Source organism: Microtus pennsylvanicus, chromosome 17 (genome assembly GCF_037038515.1).
Source record: "Microtus pennsylvanicus isolate mMicPen1 chromosome 17, mMicPen1.hap1, whole genome shotgun sequence".
In the NCBI taxonomy this organism is placed as follows: Eukaryota; Metazoa; Chordata; class Mammalia; order Rodentia; family Cricetidae; genus Microtus; species Microtus pennsylvanicus.
The window spans coordinates 29709866-29730527 of NC_134595.1; the positions used below are offsets into that span (position 1 = coordinate 29709866).

The following is a 20662-nucleotide window of genomic DNA, read 5'->3' on the forward strand; positions in this document are numbered from 1 at the left end:
GCCACCACTGGCTTTTTTTTTCCTACTTAATATGTGTTTTGGGGTCAGGATCCAAATCCTCATACTCAGGCATCAAACAGTTTACCAGCTCCTGTGGTTCTCAACCTGTGGATCGCGGCCCCTCTGGGGTTGCATATCAGATATCCTGCATATCAGATATTTACATTAAAATTCGTAACTATAGCAAAATGCAGATATGAAGTATCAACGAAAATAATTGTATGTTTGGGGGTTACCACAGCACGAAGAACTGTATTAAAGAGTCGCAGCATGAGGAAAGTTGATGACTAAGCTGTGTCTCCAGCCCTTTAGGTTCCCATCTTTACCACACTTGATTTCTGCATCAGCAACATTTATTTGACTGAAAATTATAACTTCTAGCTCATGGTCCCTTCATTCCTTCCTTCCTTTCTTTCTTTTTGAGTTGGAGTTTTCAGGAGTCCAGCTGAAGGCTTGCAGGGCAAAGACGGCCCTCAGAGGTGACATCAACTTGCAGAGCAGGCCAGAAGCAACAGAGCCCAGGGTCTGGTTTTCATTTACAGTTTGGGTCCGTCCTACAGCAGGGAGGGGAGAAGAGGGGGTCTGGAGGAAGGAAGGAGAAGGAGGAGGAGAAGAAGAAGGCAGGGGAGGAGGGAGTGGGAGGTGGAAGGGAGAGGAGGAGCAGGAGGAAGCCCTGACTGTACCCCTGGACCCTGTCCAGTTTGGAATTCAGTCTTTCACCAAAGGCTGCTCAGTTCTCCAGCCTCCAGCAAGGATTGCAAGAAGAGACCGCGTCCTCCGATCCTGGAGCCCCCTTCTCTTGGTGGGAAGGGTTGCGGGAAGAAAAGGAGATTCAGTGAGAGGGAAATATGTGTCCTGGTGAAGCGTGACTGAGTCTAGAAGCCCAGGGACACGCATCTTCAGGTTTTCTCAGGGTAAGTGTGATTTTGTTTTTTCCCTGCGGCATGAAAGAAACACTTCAACCAGACACGAAAGTTAGTGGCTCCTACGGTTTTTTTTTTTTTTTGTACATATTTTAGGTTTCTAGAAGAGATCGCCTCTGTTTCTTTCCGTTGTGGTCACTAGGCTTCTTTAACCTGCTGGAGGTCTCCGGTTGCCCAGCTGTGTCTAGGTTTGCTGCTGCTGCGAGTGTTCTGTGTGTTCCCGCTTGCGCCCTGTGCACCCCCGACTGGTGTCTGCCTGCTGGTTTGTGGAAAATCATCCCTCCTTCCCCAGGCAGGCTGGTATCTGCTTTGTTTGCAGAGGCATCTGATGGGAGCGTGGGGCAACCTGTGGACCCCTAGAATCTCCCTGGGATCCCTCTGGGTTCTCCAAGGGTCACGGGTAGGACTTTACTCCTAAGTGGTTCTGCTGTGGGGGGCTGGTCAGGCAAACTGATGTCTTCTGAGTTTGGAGAGATACTTGTGCCCAGGCTTAGGGCTGGGCCAGAGCTACTCAGCCATGACCATCAGGGCTTTCTTTTCAGGAACCTGAAATCACTGTTGCAGGAGCTGTCCTTTGGGGGTGCGTAAGGGAACTTCAGGCCTAAAGGAGGAAGAACGTGCTGCTAGGGGCACCTTTCCCAGTGGATAAGGCAAGGCTCAGGGCTGCCTTGGCCTGGGTTCTCCAGATGGGAGGCCTGTGCCAAGTTGGGAGGCCCAAGGGCTATTCCCTGGCCACGAGGATACTGGGTGGGGTTCTGGTCCTCTGTCACTGAGGATAGAAAGTCTTCATGGACAGTTGCCAGCCTGTTTGGGGACCTATTTCAAGCTACTATAGGATCAATGCAAGGGTGGGGCCATGGGGAAGAGTTCATTGGAGAACTGGGCAGTGGCTAAAGTAAAAGGAATTTCATAAAAGTCAGGCAAACGTGTGACTGGTCTGGACCCTGAGAAAAAAGTTGTTACGAGCATGAGGGGGTACCACATACCCTACAGGGGGCCATTTGTCTTCCTTCCCATAGCTGATCCCAGACGAAAGCCCCAGGATCTGAGTGTGTCAAAGGTGCTCATGGCACCTGAAGATAGTTCCCAACTTCTCAGGGGGACACAATTCTGAATCCGTCAGGAAGCTGAACTTTGGAAAAGCCTTTAAAATATCGCTCTTAACTAAGCAGTGTAGAGCCAGCTGGTGGCTGGAGCTGCCAGCCCCGAGATTCTTGATTTCTTTCCTGGGTGATTTCAGGCTGGAAGCTTCCAGTGCAGCCATCCCTAGGCTCCTTGGCTTTATAGGTGAGGAAGGAGGGAGAGGCTCTCAGGTGCCAAACAACTTACCAGGGCCCACCTGAGAGGTTGGGCTTCCAGAAGCTTCCTTTCCCAGGCATGGCTGGAGCTATGAGGCTGAGGGTCCCAGCAGTAGGGGACCCTGATGAGTTTGTACCTACATGTGGGATAGGCCAACAGATTTGTACCCTCAGAGGAGACTGTCCCCTGTCATATTCTGTTCAAAAGAGGAGGACAGTTGACTTCGTCGACATCAGGATACACCACTCACAGGGAAAGAGGAGAGGTTCACCTCAGGGAGGAGGGTATGGTGCTGTGATTGGGATTTTAGTGTGGGACCGGCTAATCTCCAGGCCACCTCGAGGGCATGGAGGGCTCGCAGTGATAGCCTGAATTTTGCTCCATTCTGGTGTGGGCTTCTACTGAGGGTGAGGGAATGGAGGGATATAGAAAGTCTTTTAGAGAAACTTAAGATTGGGAATAGTGATCCCATGTCTGGGTGTCTTTGATGAGGCAAAAGCTTCCCATTCCTCCAAAGGGAATTCTTCCTTTTCCTTTCTCACAGCAGTGAGAAGCCATTCAGCAGACACTGGGTGGGGAAGATGGACAGGATGGGTGGTACAGAGTGGCTCCCCTGGATTTTTCCAGTCTGGGAATTAGAGGGTGTGGCCACAGTACCTTCCCAGGGGGTGGCTGAGGTGTCCTTGGCCTAAGAGTGTATCCTACATTGGCTATGTGTACCACACCCCATTCTGGGGGAGACCCTCAAGCCTAGGACCTTAGTGATGTATCCGAGACAAGATCAGCATGGTTCCGAGCGAGCGTTGTCTGTGTCCCTGTTCTCAGCTTTATCGGTTGGTAACACTGTAAGTGTATTTTATGAGTTCATACAGCACAATGAAATCTAGCACCGCCCATAACGTGGGAGAAATTCCTTCATTCGATTAGGTGCTAGAGCCATGAATTCTGACCTTAGTTTTGGAGTGGAACCTACGGACCCCAATGCTGAAGGATTCCATCTCCTCCTGAGACCACCTCCCTCCTTGGAACTGGGTAGAAGTGTTTACCACCCGAGGCTCCCCTGCTTCCTTGTCTTCTCCAAACATTTGGTGACTTGGAGAAAGTGCGGCTAAAGCAGAGCAGCTGTCTCTGTCACCACCTGCTTCTTATGTGAAATTCCACATTTAGGAGTTAAAGTTCATTAGCGAGTTGCCAATTCTGCTGCATGAGATGTTCTTGAAAGCATGCTCACTATGTTAGGAAAAAGTGAAGTTACTATCACTTCTTTGCGGAAGAAGCTGCGAATTGGGTGTCTTTTGGGGAAGGGTGACAGGTGATGCCCAGGGCAAAATGAGACCCCGTGGACCAACGAGGCTTTTCTAAAGTTGACCTACAGGCAGGAACTGCACACGGTGTCCTGGCGGTGGCAGGCAGGCAGTAAAAACACACAAGCGCTGCACAAATGGTTGGTGACTTGAGGTGTGACCTGACATTTAAAAGTCCTGTTAGTCGCTTAACTTAGAAAACCAAAATCACAAAATGCTTCATATTTTAAGATTTATTCTTTGATTATTTCTAATCACGTAAGCATGTGTGTCAGTGTGTGGTCATGAACTCAGGGCAGGTGCCCGCGGTAGCCAGGGGCATTGGATTCCTCTGCAGCTGGGGCTGCTGGCAGTTGTGAGCAACCTAATACCGATGTTGGAAACAGAACCCAGGTCCTCTGCAAGACCAGCGAGCGCTCTTAGCTGCTGAGCCATCTCTCCGGCCTGCTTTAGGTTCTAAAACATGATGTTAAAATAGATGAGGACGTTTCTCTCTGTTCTTCCACTTCTAGATATATCTTAGTGCTCAGTGGGGTTTTAAAACCCCAAAAAGTATCTCTCGGTAAAAACTATTGCCATCTAGATCATAAAAATGAATGTATTGTTTTCAGGGAGCACCCGCCAGGTCCTGATTTCTAGAGAGACACTCTTTAGGAATTAATTATGTTAGCTTTCAAAATTGCAATCCCGGTACCACAGATCTGTTTAGGGATGGAAAGGCTGAGTGGACCCATAGCTGCTTCTGGGGTGCATTCTAGTTTCTTTTCACTAGAGGGCGGTGTATCCCAGAGTGTCAGGAAAATGAACGTTGCCAGCGCTTCCAGGGTGGGGTTTCAGGACTTGTGGGGAGTCAACCAACCCACACCCCAGCTGTGGGTGGCAGTTAGGATTGGCCTACAGCTGCTTCAGCACAGTCTCTGTGATGGCTCACATTTAAAATTCCACTTTTCTTCCTTGATTATGTGTGAGCGTTCCGAAGTGAAATTCATGCTTCCAAACAACACATTCGCCACTCTTAAGCAATTCCGTCTCAAAAGCACTGGGAAATTGGTAAAGTTTTAAAGGAAACACACTTGCCGAACCTAATTACCGGAGCCTCCATGGGAGCATGGGAACTAAAGCCTGCTTGTACACACACTGTGGGAGCTCTTATTTTAATACTGGAAGGGATATTAAAATCTGCTGATTTTATGCACGCCCTTAAAGTGTGCATAACCTGCCCTTTGCTGTTCTCCCCAAACATCTTTGAAAGAAATTCACCCCCCCCCCACATCTCATTTGAAATACTTTTTGATTAAAATATATTGGCGCCTCTCTGACTTACCATTCAGGAGGAGCAGGGACACTAGATTCTACCTCAGAGCACCCCTCCCTTCTGTTAGTTTACCCACCACAACATGCTGGCAGATCTGCCATCTTCGCTCCACTCCAGGGTACTCAGCTTCAAGATCAGGGTACAAACATGAAGAAGGCCTAGGCTCCGCTCTTCGGGTTGGTAAATCAATGGCTTGTGTTTGGCTATTGAGGTCTTACAGAGAGCATTGTCTTGGTGGATGCTTTCTTCATACCCTTTGGGGACATGGGACATGCTGTTCAGAGAGGCTGGTTGCTGGTGTGTGGCCACACTGTTAGGAGTAGTAATAATGCCAGCCCTACCCAATGCTCTGTACCTGCCTGCTGGATTCCACCAAGCATGCACCCAGGACCCAGGCATGGGTGGGGATGGATAAGCCTTAAGAAGTACCATGGGTTTTGTGCATGAGACTGACCTCCAAATTATACAAAGAAATAAAGAAACCAGACATCAAAAGACCAAATAATCCAATAAAAATGGCGTACAGATCTAAACAGAGAATTCTCAACAGAAGAATCTCAGATGGCCAAAAGACACTTAAAGAAATGTTCAACATCCTTAGTCATCAGAGAAATGAAAATCAAAACAATTCTGAGATACCATCTTAATGCCTGTCAGAATGGCCAGGATAAAAAAACTCTGATGGCAGCTTATGCAGGAGAGGATGCAGAACAAGGGAATGCTTTTCCATTGCTCGTGGGAGTGCAAACTTATATAGCCACTTTGGAAGTCAGTATGGCGGTTTCTCAGAAAACTGGGAATCAACCTACCTCAAGACCCAGCAATACCACTCTTGGGCATATACCCAAAGGATGCACACTCATACCACAAGGACATGTGCTCAACTGTGTTCACAGCAGCATTATTCATAATAGCCAGAACCTGGAAACAACCTAGATGCCCCTCAACTAAAGAATGGGTAGGGAAAATGTGGTACATTTACACAATGGAGTACTACTCAGTGGTTAAAAAAAACCCCGACAACAACGACAAGTTGAAATTTGCAGGCAAATGGACAGGACTAGAAAAAGCCATCCTGAGTGAACATGTACTCACTCATAAGTAGATAATAGATATAAATCAAAGGACAACCAACCCACAGGCCACAACCCCAGAGAACCTAGGTAACAAATAGGACCCTACGAGAGACATACATGGATCCACCTAGGAAGGGGAAGAAAAGACAAGATCTTCTGTGTAAACTAGGAGCGTGGAGAGCTGGGGTAGGGTGGAAGGGGAGTGGGGAAAATGTGTAGCATATTCCTATCCAAACAGTTAAAATGAGGAGGATACAATAAAAAAATTAAAAAACAAAATTATTTAAAATGAAAGTAAAAAGAAGTACCATGGGAAGAAAGGGATTTTTGTATTTTCGGGTTTTCCTTTGGAGTTGACGCAGCGGAGGAGTTACTGTCACCATTGCTTGAAGATATTCTGGGGGGCCTGGAGTGTGGCTTGGTTGGGGGGAGTGCTCAGTTCTCAACACTACACAATCTCGAAACGGTGATGCATGCTTATAGTCCCAGCATCAGGAAGATGAAGGCGGGAGGATCAGAAACTCAAGGCTAGCCTTGGCTGTAAAGTGAGGTCTAGACCAGGCTGGGCAATATAGGTGAGACTATCTCCAAAAAAGAAATCTGGACATTTGAAAAAGGAGTGAATGAGACAGATACAGGGTGGCTTGCTATGCTACCATTTAGAGGCAGGGTCTGGCTGTGCATAATCCGTCACCAGCCTCTTTTCTCCTTAAATATTCAGAGGTGTTTGTGAGGTGGGCGTGGCCAGGGAAGGCCTCACTGGGAGCCATCTCTGTTGAAACCCCCCCCCCCCCCAGTGTGCACTCTTCTCTTGACTTCTACAGCCCCAGCACTCTGGGAATCAGCCGCTGGAAGGGAGAGCGCACAGGTCGGTTTAATTTCACAAGTGACCAGCAGCTGGAGATGACTCAGGCCTCAGGGGAAATTATAACAGAAAACTAGCGTTTTCACTTCTGGAATGGCCTCTAGTTGAGTCAGCAGCCAGCGATGGCATCTAAAATCTGCTCAGCTTAAACCCATCTGTGGTGCTGTAGGGGATGTCAGAGACCTGCTAGGTTAGACTCAGTGGATGCAGCTGTAACCCAGTGGTCCAGGGATCCCTGTCAGCTCACACCAGTTGGCCCGCTTTACTCCTAAAAAGTAACCCTGGGGCAGGTTGCTGGTAGAGGCAGTAAGGAGGCAGACAAACTGTCACAAGACCTCTGTCTACTTAAAGGGGAGTTTTTCCTCTCACACTCGAAAGCAAACCAAGGCCTCCCTCTTCCTTAGGGTCGTGAGAATGCTGTGACCACTCCCATTCACAAATCTGCAGTGTGACATGTGGTTTTGAGCGAGGCTGGTGGAACCCAAGTCCCTTGCCAGCAAAGGACGAAATGGGACAAATGGGAGGCGTGCTGGGAGTGAGATCGTGGGTCGGAAAGAAGTGGCACTTGCAGAATTGCTTGTGGAGCAATTTCTAGCAGGCTCTCTCCATGACTGTTAAAGCCCATGCTCTTTCTGCCTAATGGTTATAATTATCTGCAGAAATGGGCCCAGCGTCCCATCTGGTTAACATACAATTCAGATCTCAGAAAGCCTTTATGTTTCATGGCGGATCCAGAACTTTCTGCCTTCTGATTGTTTTCTTGGTTTCTAGAAATAGACTTTAAATTCCATTTCTAAATAGCTAGACAACTAATCTGGAATTTGCTTTTGTCCCTTCTTTTGGATACAGGGATGGTCCCAACTCACTATGCAGCTAGCTGACCTTGAACTCCCGAAATTCCCGTCTCTGCCTCCTAAGTACTGCTTCCAGACAAGGAAAAGAGCTAACGTGTGTGTGTGTGTGTGTGTGTGTGTGTGTGTGTGTGTGTGTGTGTGGTGTCCCCATGTCCTCCACAGGGGCTCTTGCAATTAGAGGTGGCCACACCCTCTCTTTCTCTGTCACCTCTCTATAGCCCCCTATGGTAGCTACAGAACATCTGGGCATTGCCCTGTTAGGTCCCAGCAGGAAGACCTGGTGCTCTCTGGTGCTGGCATGTGACAAGGAGGGTGTTTGCTCATGCATGATCAGAAATGTTGAAAGAATTTGCAGTCACAGGAAGCATGCAGACTCAAATTGTTATTGTTGAGATAGAAATACAAGGCCATAGTTGTCAAACCAATGAAAATACTCAATTTCTGATGCACTCCTTTGGTGTGTGTGTGTGTGTGTGTGTGTGTGTGTGTGTGTGTGTGTGTGTATGTGTTAGTGTGTTCCAAATCACTTGCTTCTGAAGAGTTCTGCAAGGCTGGGTCAAACAGTCACATAGTAAACCCTACTGTCTTCTGCTAGGTCTCACTATGGAGCCTCTGCCACAAGGGGGTGGGGAAGGGTAAGAGAAAAGGACAGAACGGGGCACTTTGATTCTTAAAGGTTTCTAAGTGCAGTGGCCCACAGAGTCCCGAAGAGGATGTTTCATCTCTTGAAGCTGGAGCTTCAGGCTGCTGTGAGCTGTCTGATGTGGGTACTGGGAACAGAACTTGGGTCCCCTGCAAGAACAGTACGTTCTCTTAACTGCTGAACCATCTCTCTAGCCCCTACTTTGATTCTTAGTCAAGACAAGAGGGCAGGAAAGGCAAGAGTAAGCAAACCTCCCAACTCTAATGAAATTTGAGATTTCATTCCACAGTGGGGGGGGGGGCTACAAAGCTGGGCTCTTGTTGTGACTTTTGGTGATTGCTATGGCCCCAGCTTGAGCAGGACAGTTGAGGCGTTAATGGAAAGCCTCAGAATGTGAATTCCATAGGAGAGCAGCTTGGTTTTATAAAGCGGTGCCCGGAGACATATCAAACGCAAGGCTTCAAAATGGGAGCTCTGGATGCATTTATGTCTTTGTTTCGAAATTATTTCCTTGTGTGTGTCTTTCTTAAAAAAGATTTCCAGACATGGACAATGAAAATGCTTTTGAGGAGGCTTAATGAAAACTAATTTGGCAGAATTGCAGAATGGCCTGGGAAAGACTGCAGCGGCATTATGACTGCAGCTTGAAGCCTGGGGAGGGCAACCTCAACAATAAAAGGAGTTCCCAGAAACCCCAAGTGGGCAGCAACCACGTGGGAAAAAGACACCTCAGCTCTGTGAAAAAGAGGCAGTGAGATACAGGACTTAGACCTGCTAACCCGAAAGCCGAGGACACAGTTAGTAAAGCACTTGAGTTTTTGAGTCTGTTGCCCCAAGGGCACGGAGTCCCTGACAAAGGGACCCCACCCAGCTGGAGGGTCCCAGGCAGCCAAATCTGACTTGGATGTTTTCATATTGGGAAGAACAGAGCTGGACATTCACCAACACTGAGGATGTCTGTTCTGCCCCCCCCCCCCCCCCCCCAAGACTCGGGGAGTTTCCTGGAGGTCCCTGCCAAAGGCTGCCTAGCCTGTACCATTTCCTGAGCTTTGCCTCTTCCTCGGAGCCGTGGACTTCAGTCCAGATGCTGGCCCTGTCTTGTTTTATCTACGTGGCTTTTGCAAATCATGCGTCCTCACCTGGTGTTACTTTCTCATGGTGGGGGCGGCAAGCAGCCACCGGATGGCTGGAGGGATGGGGGACGTCCTGCCCCTGAGATAGAAGCCAGTGGCTATCTCTTCAGCCCACTTCACTTCACTTTCCTTCCAGAGAGTGATGAGGAGAAGCGGGCATGGCTATCTCTGTTCCCCTTCATTAAGGGAAAAAGGGGCATGGCTACCTCTATTCCCCTTCATCAAGGAGGGCAATCCAGGTCATGATCTGGGGAGATGATGTTTGACCTCTTTAGTGAAATTGAGATGGAAGCTTCTCTTCCCACAAGCCCTCCTTTGCCATCGTCCTGAGGAAGCAGTTACATGATGTAGGGGTTCCGACCCCACTGTTGAGTGTTTATTAATTTTTATGGTTAACTCTACTGTGTGGTTCATTACACCCTAGAGTCTGGCTTTCCTTGGAGCAAACCATAGAGACAATTTCTTTTCAGTTTCACACCTGGGGATCCAGCAACTTAGCTGGTCACCAGTAGAATGTCAGTGATCCATCACCTCCTGCCCTGCTTCTCAGAGGTGAAGGAGTCCCCTATCCTTACCTCACCCTCAATACCTGGATGGATTCTGAAAAAAATAAAAAACAAAACACAAAAACACCTGTTTGTGTCACATTTATTTTGTCACCCGTGAGCCATTGGGCCTTAGGAAGCTGTTCTTCCAAGATGAACACTGGGAAAATGAGCATCTTGGCTCAGGTCATTCACATAACATGTGTGCCATTTCCTTAGAGAAATTCAATTAGCGGACGGCTTCAGAAGTCTTTACAGAATTGTAGCATCAGCGCTCAGATCTTAGGGAGCTCCGAAGGCGAGGAACTAGCTTAGGGGTTACTCTGGGGTGACTCAGCCAGTGACTAACACAAGGTAGAATTAGTATATTCAAAGGATTCCCCTGTGTGAGGGGCAGGGACCGTTAAGAAACCATTAGCAAAACTACTTCACATGACTCACCCACGCTGAGCTCCCTGTCCATGCGGTTTGCAGAGACATCCCAGCACTTCCTGTCCTTAACTTAGACTCAACAGTGGTCAGACAGCCCTCACCTCAGGCCCCACCTTTCCCCACAGGGATCCCAGAGCCTCCTGCCTCATAGCAAGGCGCTAGGATATTCTTGTAGCAATTCTCCCGCAGCATTGCTACTCAAAGGATGGGGCGATGGCTTGGCTAGTCAAGTCTGCCTGTGGAAGCCTGAGGACGGAGTTTCAGCCAAGACTCCCATAAAAGGCCAGCTGTGGCTGTGCACACCTGCCGTTTTGGCTCTGGGAGGCAGAGGCGGGATTCCTGGTGGCTTGCTAACCAGTAAGTCTAGCCCAACTGGTAAACTCCAAGTTCATTGAGAGACCTTGTTTCAAGTCATGAGGCAGAAAACAGTTGAGGAAAACAACATTAATGTCTGACCTTATCCCGTATATATACATGCACCTACACACACACACACACACACACACACTCCACACACATACAAACACATATGCACACCCGCATGATGCTACTTAAAGTCATACATTTCCTGTCTTGATTAAATATTTAAAATAATTGAACCAGATTGCTGGAATGTGCATGCACATTTTTTGATTGGAGTTGTGAAGCATGGAACTTGCATGGAAGGTGGTGGCAAGTAGTGGTCTAGCTGAATTTAGAGTCACAAAGGGATGGGCCCTGTTCCTGGGGCATGGCACTTTCAGAGATGCAGGTTTGTGCACAGTGGTGAGAGAGTTGTGGGTTTTCAGATAGGTTAATCTCGTGTTCATATACTATCTAGACTAGTTACAAGACCACTAGTGACTCCGGAAGCACAGACTGCGTGATGGAAGCAGATTCTCCACCAAATGTGTGGTTACCAACTTCAGCAGAATGAAGAATAGCCTGTGTACAGTGTTCTTCGTGTGTCCTTGAGTGCAAATCCTCACTTTAGTTAATTTAGCACACACACACACACACACACACACACACACACACACACACACACACAGAGAGAGAGAGAGAGAGAGAGAGAGAGAGAGAGAGAGAGAGAGAGAAATTGCACTTGCTTTAGCTTTTTTAATGAAGAAAACCCTAGCATGGCCCAGAAGAGTAAAAATGGCCTAAAGGTTCTTAGGGTGGAGCATAAGATTGTCAGTGTTCTATACAGTGAAGGGGTGGAGCTAGACCAGAGACCTGGTGAGAGCAAGACCAGCCAGTGAGCAGTGGGTTTTCCACTGGCTGTGGGTTGTTCTCTGAGCCTCACCACCAGCACCGAGGCTTCCTCAAGACACGGGTGCATTGTGGCGCTACAATACTGAGCCCTGCAGGCTGCTTTTTAGGGTCATGTGTTTCTGTGTCTAATTGGCAATGTTTTTCTCTCTTACATCTTTTTTGACATTTTGTTCCATTTATTTGTTTGTGTGCAAGGAGATCAGAGGACAACTTTCAAGAATTGGTTCTCTTTTTTGACCATGTGAGTTCCAGGCATCAAATGCACGCCATCAGGGTTGGTGGCAATTGTGTCCACCTGCTGGCCCTGAAAACATTATCTGTCTGTCTGTCTGTCCATCTGTCCATCCACCCATCCACCCAGTCACCCACCCATCCATCCATCCATCCATCCCCCCTCTCTCATATATATATATATATATATATATATATATATATATATATATATATATATATATATGAGACTATATATATATATATATATGAGACTATATATACATATATATAGTCTTCGTGCATGTGTGTAGGTCAGAAGAAAATTCAAAAGGGTTGGTTCTTTCCTTCTGCCGTGTGGGTTCCAGGGATCAAATTTAGGTTGTCAGGCTTGGTGACAATGAGCTTCTACAAACTGAATCATCTCCCCAGCTCTACAGCTAGCTCTTTGACTTTGAGTTAATTTTTGTATGCGGCGCGAGGCCAGGGTCCAGTCCAGTCCTTTGCTTGAGGACGCCCAGCTCTCAAGCACAGCTTACAAGCCATCTGCTTATAGAAATGACTTTACTTTTCCTTTCCCATTTGAGTGGATTTAGCTTCCCTTTCTTGCCTAATTGCTCTGCCTAGGACTTTTTTGTTTTCTCTTAAAGATAAGTGAGAAAGAAGGTCATGTGACTGCTCAGAAACGCTCTCTGTTTTCAAGCATGCCTTTTATTGTTAGGGGATGGCGTCCAGGATCACCTCTTGCGCTGAGCCCTGCCCCAAGCGACTGTGGTTTTAAATTTTTTTTTCTGTTGAATATGATGCTTGCTGAGGGTTTCTGGATATTACTTTTATTGTGTAGTGGTTTCCTTCAAGTCCCAGTTCGTTGAAAGGTTTACTTATCTCTATCATGACAATGTGTTAAAGGGTGTCAAATGAATTCCCTGTATTACCTGAGATGGTCTTTGGATTTCTTTCATCATCTGTCTGTCTGTCCGTTCATCCGGCTGTCCGTCCGTCTATCCACCATCCATCCATCCATCCATCCATCCATCCATCCATCCATCTATCTATCTATCTATCTATCTATCTATCTATCTATCTATCTATCTATCTATCTATCTATCTTTCACGGCGTCCTTGCATTCCAGGAACATAACCCACCTGGTAATAGTGTGTCCTCATTTTAAGCTGCTGCATTTGAATGTTACCTAGAATTTGCCTGAGCATGCTTGTATCAGCTTTTGTCAGGAATATTGTCTGCAGTTTTCTTTTCTGGTGGTTTCTTTTCATATTCGTGTTTCACTATAAGGATGGCCGTATGGAATGAGTCTGGAAGTGTTGCCTCTTCCTCAGTGTTTTGAGGAGGGTTTGGGCAGAACTTGGGTTAATTCTTTAAACGTTTGATGGGATTTCCCGCTGCAGCCACCCACTCCTGAGCCCTATTTTCAGGAGGGTCTGGCAGCTAACTCAAATTCCACAGTGGCCACGTCAGCTCAGAGGCTTTCGAATACAATCTTGGTGTGTATTTCTGGAAACAACCGATCATTCAGGTTATCTGGTTTCAGGTATACTCCTGCCCTCACACAGTCGAGGTCTCACAGAGTCTTGTCCTAACCACATAGTGGCAAAGGTTTTTGTGCAAACCACATGACATGCCCACTTTGTTCTCTTTTCTCCTTGTCCCCCCACAGACTCGGCCCATTCCCAAAACAGGGATGTAGAAGAGATTTACAAGTATTTGGGCTTTTAATATAATAAGATTAAAAAATACACATTTGAAAATCTGTCATGTCCTTGTGAAACAGAGAAGGGAGTTTTAATTCATGGGAAAAGCCTCTTATGACATCTAAAACCCCTAATAATGAAATGTAAAGTATGAAGTAAACCCACTATCCCTAGATTAAATGATTTTCAGTTTCTTAAAGCAGGACCGACTTTCCCCTTGAACAACAGACTGGTCTAGATGACTCCCAGTATTAGACAGCATGCTCTCAGACTGAGTACAGAAGAAAACGGAGGGAGAATCTGAAATCATATTGATGATATGCTTGGTTCTGCTCCCTCTCCTGGGCCTCTTTGAAATACCCTTACTCGCCTTCCAGGCTTTCCAGTTTCTCACTGGGAGATGCCCAGTCCCACTGCCAAAGAAAAAAGCTCCCCGATGACAGGAATCAGTGCCTTAGGTCACGGAGAAGTGAGGAGAGGTAAGGAGACCTCAGCCTAGACAGAGACATTCAGCCAGCTCTGTGCAGGAGTCTTTAGGAAGACTCCAGGCCCAAGCTGATTTGTTATTGGATCCAGGAGGATGAGGGAGCTGGTGTGAAGTCTGAGGGGCTTGAGGATGTGGGCTGTTGAACATTCTGAACCTGAACTTGCTTTCCTGGAAGTCAGGTTTGCAGCTGCCAGCTGCTGCATGATGGGAAACCAGGGAACGCGCACTCTGCCCTCAGCTCTGGCTTCGTGGCCATGCAAGCCGAATCTCTTTGGGCTTGTTCCATGATGATGATAGGGGAGGTTGGCACACATCAGGGAAAGTGCTGGCTAGCAAGGGAGGACAAGGCAGAGTTGGAGACAGGCCTCGGCGCTTTCATTTGGGCAGAGCCTATTCCTGTCAGGAAGGCGAGCATCCCTGACACCCGTCACCCTCTATGCACAGCAAGAGGGCTTCACTCCCCAGCCTCTTTCCTCAGTCCATTTCCCCAGAAGTGTGCTCTCTTCAAGTTGCTGCCTGCCTCAGTTTGGAAAAAGGTTTAGTTATGTAGTTCCTAACTGCGGCTGACGTGTGCAGTCATTAGAGTAAGAGAGCCTTGCTTGCAGGGTTATTTGATACTACTTTCCAGAAGAGGGTGCCCACTTAGCTCGTTACTTAGCAATTGGAGTGAAAACAGAATGTTCCAGGTTGTGGGGCGGGTACTCTGGGAGGTCCATTCAGAAACTAGAGCTATACCTTCCACATGGTGTTTGGGAATGGCTAGCCAGAGATGAGGTGTGTGTGCGTGTGTGTGTGTGAGTGTGGTGTGCAGTTATATGTCACTTAATAATGGGGACCCATTCTGAGAACTGTACTGGGTGAATCCATCCTTGAGGGGACATCAGAGTGCATCATAAGAGAACTGTAATGTTAGCAGGTAATAAACCTTAGGGATATTGCTGTCTATAGGGGTTTTGCCAACTGGATATCACTATGACGTGTCTGTTTCTGTCTGCCTGTCTGTCTGCCTGCCTGGTTTTTATCATCTATCTATTTGCTGCTGGTCCAAAGACTGAATCACACCCCCAAGCCTATTCAGAAGCCTAATACGACACAGAAAACAATAGGTTTTGGAAAAATTTGCAACATGAAAGCTAAACACTGATCATTCTTTTCTCCTTGTCCTTTCTTTTAGGTTCACACTTGGTGCTTAGACATTCAAAATGAGGAAACACCGGCATTTGCCCCTAGTGGCCGTCTTTAGCCTCCTCCTCTCAGGCATTGCAATGACGCATGCCCAACAGCAAGCAGGTAAAGTTTGCTTTAAGAAACAAAACAAAACCTAGCACCAGTTGCTTGAGTCTAGTAGCCACCCAGAGCTTGACATGGAGCCTGGGGATGTCGAGAGAGAGAGAGAATGCAGCGCATGTCACAGGTAGTATACAAACTTTGCAGGCCTTTCAGACACTGTGTCCAGGCAAGGTGACTTTTTTTTCTTTGCTAAAACTTGAGTTTCAAATCCTAAATTGCTTGAGGGCTGAATTATCTTCACATTGGGTCTTAGCAGCTTCTCCACGCCATGGTTCACCATCTGGAGGACTTCCCCACATCCCTGGCACCAGTTTGCAGGAGGAAGACAGTTACCGTGATAAAAGTTATTTTCTTAAAACAAGAAACAGAACCAAACAAAACCCAACCTCCCTTGTCTCTAACACCAGACACAGAATGACAGTTAATCATAGAGCCACTGTATCTTTAAAAAAAAAGATGTTTCCCTAGACAACCTTAGACAGCAGACCTTAACACCCTACAAAGAATTTGCTTTCAGAATTTTAGGGCAGCAAGGTAAATTTCCTGTGTTGGAACTAGGAGCCCTTGTCGGGGTCTCCCTGTTAATGCCCAGGGGTACTGGGCCTTCCACAGTGCTGTCTACAAGGCTGGGTTCTTTAGATGGAGTGTAAGATAGCCTACCTCAGTGGGAGAGCAGCGAGGCTCAGGGCCTCTCAGGGAAAGCTGAGGTAAGTAGAGTGTCAGAGGCAATCTGGCTGCAGCTTCTGAAGGCTCCTCCCAGGGCCACAGATGGCTTCATCCCACGGTTTCTATAAATGCCAGGAAATGGCTCATCCTCAACCAAGCATGCTTCTACTTGGAGCATAGGCAGGTTGCTCTGCTCTGGAAATACGTAGTAGCCAGTTAGAGAGCTTCTCCCTCTAAGTAGCCCCAATTTTCTCCACATATAGAACCTACTTGTCATATTACATTTCTCACAAGGTTTTAGAAACCCTGTGGGGTGGTGAGTTCTCATAAAGCACCGGTGATCTCCTTATATCCCTGTCAGGGCCGCTTTGCTTTCTACCCCACACTGAAGAGTGAGCTGCTAATGATGGTTGTTTGACAATGACATGACATCCCTTTGGTCTGGTCACGTGGACATGGGGGCGGGGGCGTCAGATTGTCATAGTCATGCCTCAGCTCAAAAGTGCCCACAGATGTTTCCTCTATTCTGGAATATTTCACTGGCCTCTGACTTGGGGCTACTCAGTATGGGACTTGGAGTATTGCTGGGTGTAGCAGCAGCCATGTCCTGGTTCTTGGCTCTGCTCAGCAGGTAAGTCCTCCTCCCTGCCTCCATTGTAACCCAGATATGAGTCACTTGTTAGTAGCGGAGGATCCGCTTAGCTCATTTAGGAAGAGGTGCTCCAACGGGAGAACATGGTTTGTATCAGGAGAAAAATCTGAACCAATGTCTTTTTTTGAAGATGTCAGAAACGTTGCGGCTGCCGACATAGTGTTTCTAGTGGATTCCTCTTGGAGTGCTGGGAAGGACCGTTTCCTGCTTGTTCAAGAGTTTCTGTCTGATGTGGTAGAGTCTTTAGCTGTGGGAGACAATGATTTCCATTTTGCTCTGGTCCGACTCATCGGAAACCCACATACCGAGTTCCTGTTTAATACGTACCACACTAAACAAGAAGTCCTTTCTCATATTCTGAACATGTCTTACATTGGGGGAAGCAATCAGACTGGAAAAGGATTAGAGTACATAATTCACAGCCACCTCACCGAGGCTTCTGGAAGCCGGGCCGCTGATGGAGTCCCTCAGGTTATCATAGTGTTAACTGACGGACAAACAGAGGACAGCTTTGCCCTTCCCTCAGCGGAACTTAAGTCTGCGGACGTTAACGTGTTTGCAGTTGGAGTTGAGGATGCAGATGAAGGAGCCTTAAGAGAAATAGCAAGCGAACCGCTCAGTATGCATGTTTTCAACCTAGAGAACGTTACCTCTCTTCATGATATAGTAGGGAACTTAGTGTCCTGTATACGCTCCTCCGTGAACTCAGAAAGGGCTGGGGACATGGAAAGCCTTAAAGACATCACAGGTAATGTCTCCCTGCCCTGCTGCTCTGTGCCTATGAGCTTAGCAAATACTGGCCTAAAGCAACATAGTGCCTAAGAGACGCTGCGGGCTTCTGGAAGAGATGTTCTCAAGCTTAAAAACAAAGGCTTGACTAGTGAGTCTTCTTCCTTCTCCTGCAGACACAGCCTCCACCAGTACCCAAGAGGTTTCTGAAACAGCCGACATGTGAACCTTAAAACTCGTATTCTGACAACTATCCCAAAGCTCCTATACATTCCTTAAATAGAAAGCCTCGCTCGGACGAGCGGGTATCCGTCTAGGAGCTGAGAGTTCTGGCCCACGTTTGTGTCTGGCCATCGGTGGACCATTCTTCCTAGCCACTGGGTGGAACTTATTAAGACAGAATCGGAGGACAGGGAGTCCTAGCTGTGATGTAGTCCAAGTTTGTTTGTTTGGGAGAAACTTGAGTCCTTGAGGGTGGATGACAAGCTGGGGAAGGAGCCAGGGCAGAGCTGTGGCATCCCTGCCCAAGGTCTGCACTCTGGTGTCTTTTGTGCCCCTGTGACTGTAACCATGAGACTCTTCGGATTCTAACGGCCAGCTCATGGTCACCCTCGGAGAGTGTGACAGCAGCTGGTTATCACCCTGGGTGTTAATATTACACAGATGGGCAGACTCAGTAACCGGAGTGTCCTTAAATCAATCAAGCCTATCGGTTCTTCCCTTTCATTGATAAGTTCCAAAAGACGGAGAGGGAAGGAATATGACAAGATTGTAGATTGTCCTGCTCAGCCTTAATCTTGCCTAGGGGCCAGGACTAGCTTCCCCATCAGATATGGGCAGTCACAGGGCACCCTGTGCTAGAACGTAAGTCCGTGCAGCACACGGGGAGGAGCGGAGAGTGGGTGGGGAGGAGGGAGGCATGATGGGAGAGAATCATGTCTCCTCCGTAAGAGAGAGGCTCCGCACCTAGGATTCTGAGGTGGGTAGGAGGGGAGCTGAGCAGCTCAGGTGAGTGGGCATGGGTCATTTCTAGAATGCTGGTGGCAGAGGGGGCAGCCAGGGACAGAAGCCTGGGGTCGGAGCTGTTTGGAACCACGGGCCCAGAGACGCGATGAGGGTTCCCACAGTCCTTAGGAAATGGCTGCCGACTTCCAGCAGCGTTCACTAACAACCAGAGCTTGCCCGTCAAGGGACCTTGCCACCAGGATGTCCCACTAGCTTCCTTCAAACTCCTCAGGAACTTTCAGAATCAAAAGAGCTCCCAGATTGGGCGTTTCGAAAGAGGGCGTTATGCAGCGTGGCTGCAGGTTGCTCTCCACGTGACTGAGGCCACAGAGAGAGGCTGAGCACGTGGCTCGTGGCTGGTTCTTGACTAGGGAAAGAGGGATCATGCAGTCAGGAGTCAGAAGACAGGTACAGCCCAGAGGAAGCAAGGCAGATGAGCACCTCTGCCCCTCCCCCAAGAGGATGGGCGAGGCAAGAGACTCGAGGTAAGGCAGCTGCTGAAGTCAGTCTCCGACTAATGAAGATACTAAGGAGTGGGATGAAGGGGCAGGAGAGAATTTGAGGCATGGATCAAGTACTCTGAGGGGCATGTGGGGAAACCTAGGGGTGGCTCAGAACAATTTGAGCTGCTATAAGGAAATAATGCCAGACAGGTTTTCACCACAGGGACTTAAAAGCAGCAGGCCAAGAGGGAGGTGGTGTGTATCAGCAGAAGGAAACACATTGCCATGGACGGGAAAGGCTTGGGTACACAAGTGCTTCAGGGCTGAGACATCCTAAGGAGTTTCAGAAGGCTGTTCATCTCATGGCTTCTCCGTGGTTCCCCACGATCTCAGCCTTGGTAGGATTGGGGTCACCAAGGTCTACCAAATGACAGGGAAGAGACCGTCTCCCTCTTGTCCTTCCCTCTGAAACAGGAATCTCGTATCTGTACTACTGGGGTTTCCTGCTTCCAGTGATGGAGGGCTCTCATCCAGCATTGTGTTATTCGCCAGGTTATAGGACACGGAAGTGTGTTCTAGAGATCACCCTAGATCACATTGCTGTTTCAGAGGGAAGGACAAGGGAGAACCTGGGTAACAGTCTGTGGCCACCAAGATTCTCTGACCCAACCCTTTCAGACTATGGGTGTAGTGACATACTCACTTTGAAACATGTTTGGTAAAGAGTGGCACATTTTCAAAGTTAATGTCTTGGCAAACTAATGAACAGGAAGAGGTGATGCAGCCATTATATATGAAAGACCCAGAATGACCACTGCAAGAGCGGAGAGTCTACCAGCTGCATATTTCTGTCTAGCTAAAACCTTTGTTTTTCTGCCAAGAGAACATCTCCATCTTCTATGTCTAAGTCACCGACAGCACCAGCACCAGGGTGGAGTGTCATTTCTCTCTTCTGATTAACTGCACTCTGCAACTCCTTCATACCATGTCTCACTGTGTGCTCCATAGCAAGACTAAAATAAGATAAAAACGAGTAGCCAGGATCCCAATTGCGAGCCCTGAATAAAGTATAAGCAAAGGCACGTCGGTGGTCTGAGTAAGGTTGCCGCAGGGACCATTTCCCTGTAGACTGTTCTATATTCTAAAGCAAGAGCCTACACACAGAAAGCATTAAGGGTCACCATTCTGAATGGACCCCGCTCTTCTCGTTAGGTGTCCTCTTGTCACCCTCTGAGAATGGCCGTGCCCAAAATAAAAAGCTGAAGGTGATTCTGAGTTCAGCATACATTTTCTTCAAATTTGTGTTTCTCACAGGAAATAGGAGTGTGGTGTTTCCTGAGAGCTCAGGCAACTAGGACTTAGGGCTCTTCCTTGTCACCTTGAATGCTTTCCGTAGAAGGCGCCACAGAGAGTGTGACACATGAGACACGAAGTAGGAAACCAGACAGCTTCCAGTCTGGTTTCTCTTGGACTTGGTGTTGGCCGTTGGTGTGCCTTGCTGCACACAAGGACCCGGGGGTCCTGGGTCTCTGTGAGGCTTCGGCTCTCGCAGCTAACAATGCATGCTCTGTGTGTTCCATTATCATGTGTGTAAGAGGATCATGGTTTTTGATTCAGTGATGACAAATTATCCACCATTTTATGACCTACCGTTGATGGTGTTCAGCCTCCTTTCCCACCCAGAGAGTTCTTTTCTGGGATTTACACCATTAGAAATTGTTGCCGAAGGTATTGAATATCAGAAGTATCATGCCCTGCTATGACTGAAGATCTTTCTATTATCCATCTTGGATCATAATTAACTCTCTTTTAAAGTGTCTAGATAGG

At 47.7% G+C, this 20662-nt stretch overlaps 1 protein-coding gene across 1 annotated transcript in view; it reads left to right on the forward strand.

Annotated features, from left to right (window-relative positions):
• Window positions 1–714: 714 nt before the first annotated feature.
• Window positions 715–20662, forward strand: part of Col6a3 (collagen type VI alpha 3 chain) — a 78486-nt gene continuing 58538 nt past the window's right edge. The window contains exons 1-3 of the mRNA XM_075952176.1: window positions 715–914; window positions 15225–15340; window positions 16789–17406. Of these exons, the coding sequence (XP_075808291.1) occupies window positions 15253–15340; window positions 16789–17406 (706 nt within the window). The 5' untranslated portion in view covers window positions 715–914; window positions 15225–15252. The remainder of the gene's footprint in view (window positions 915–15224; window positions 15341–16788; window positions 17407–20662) is intronic.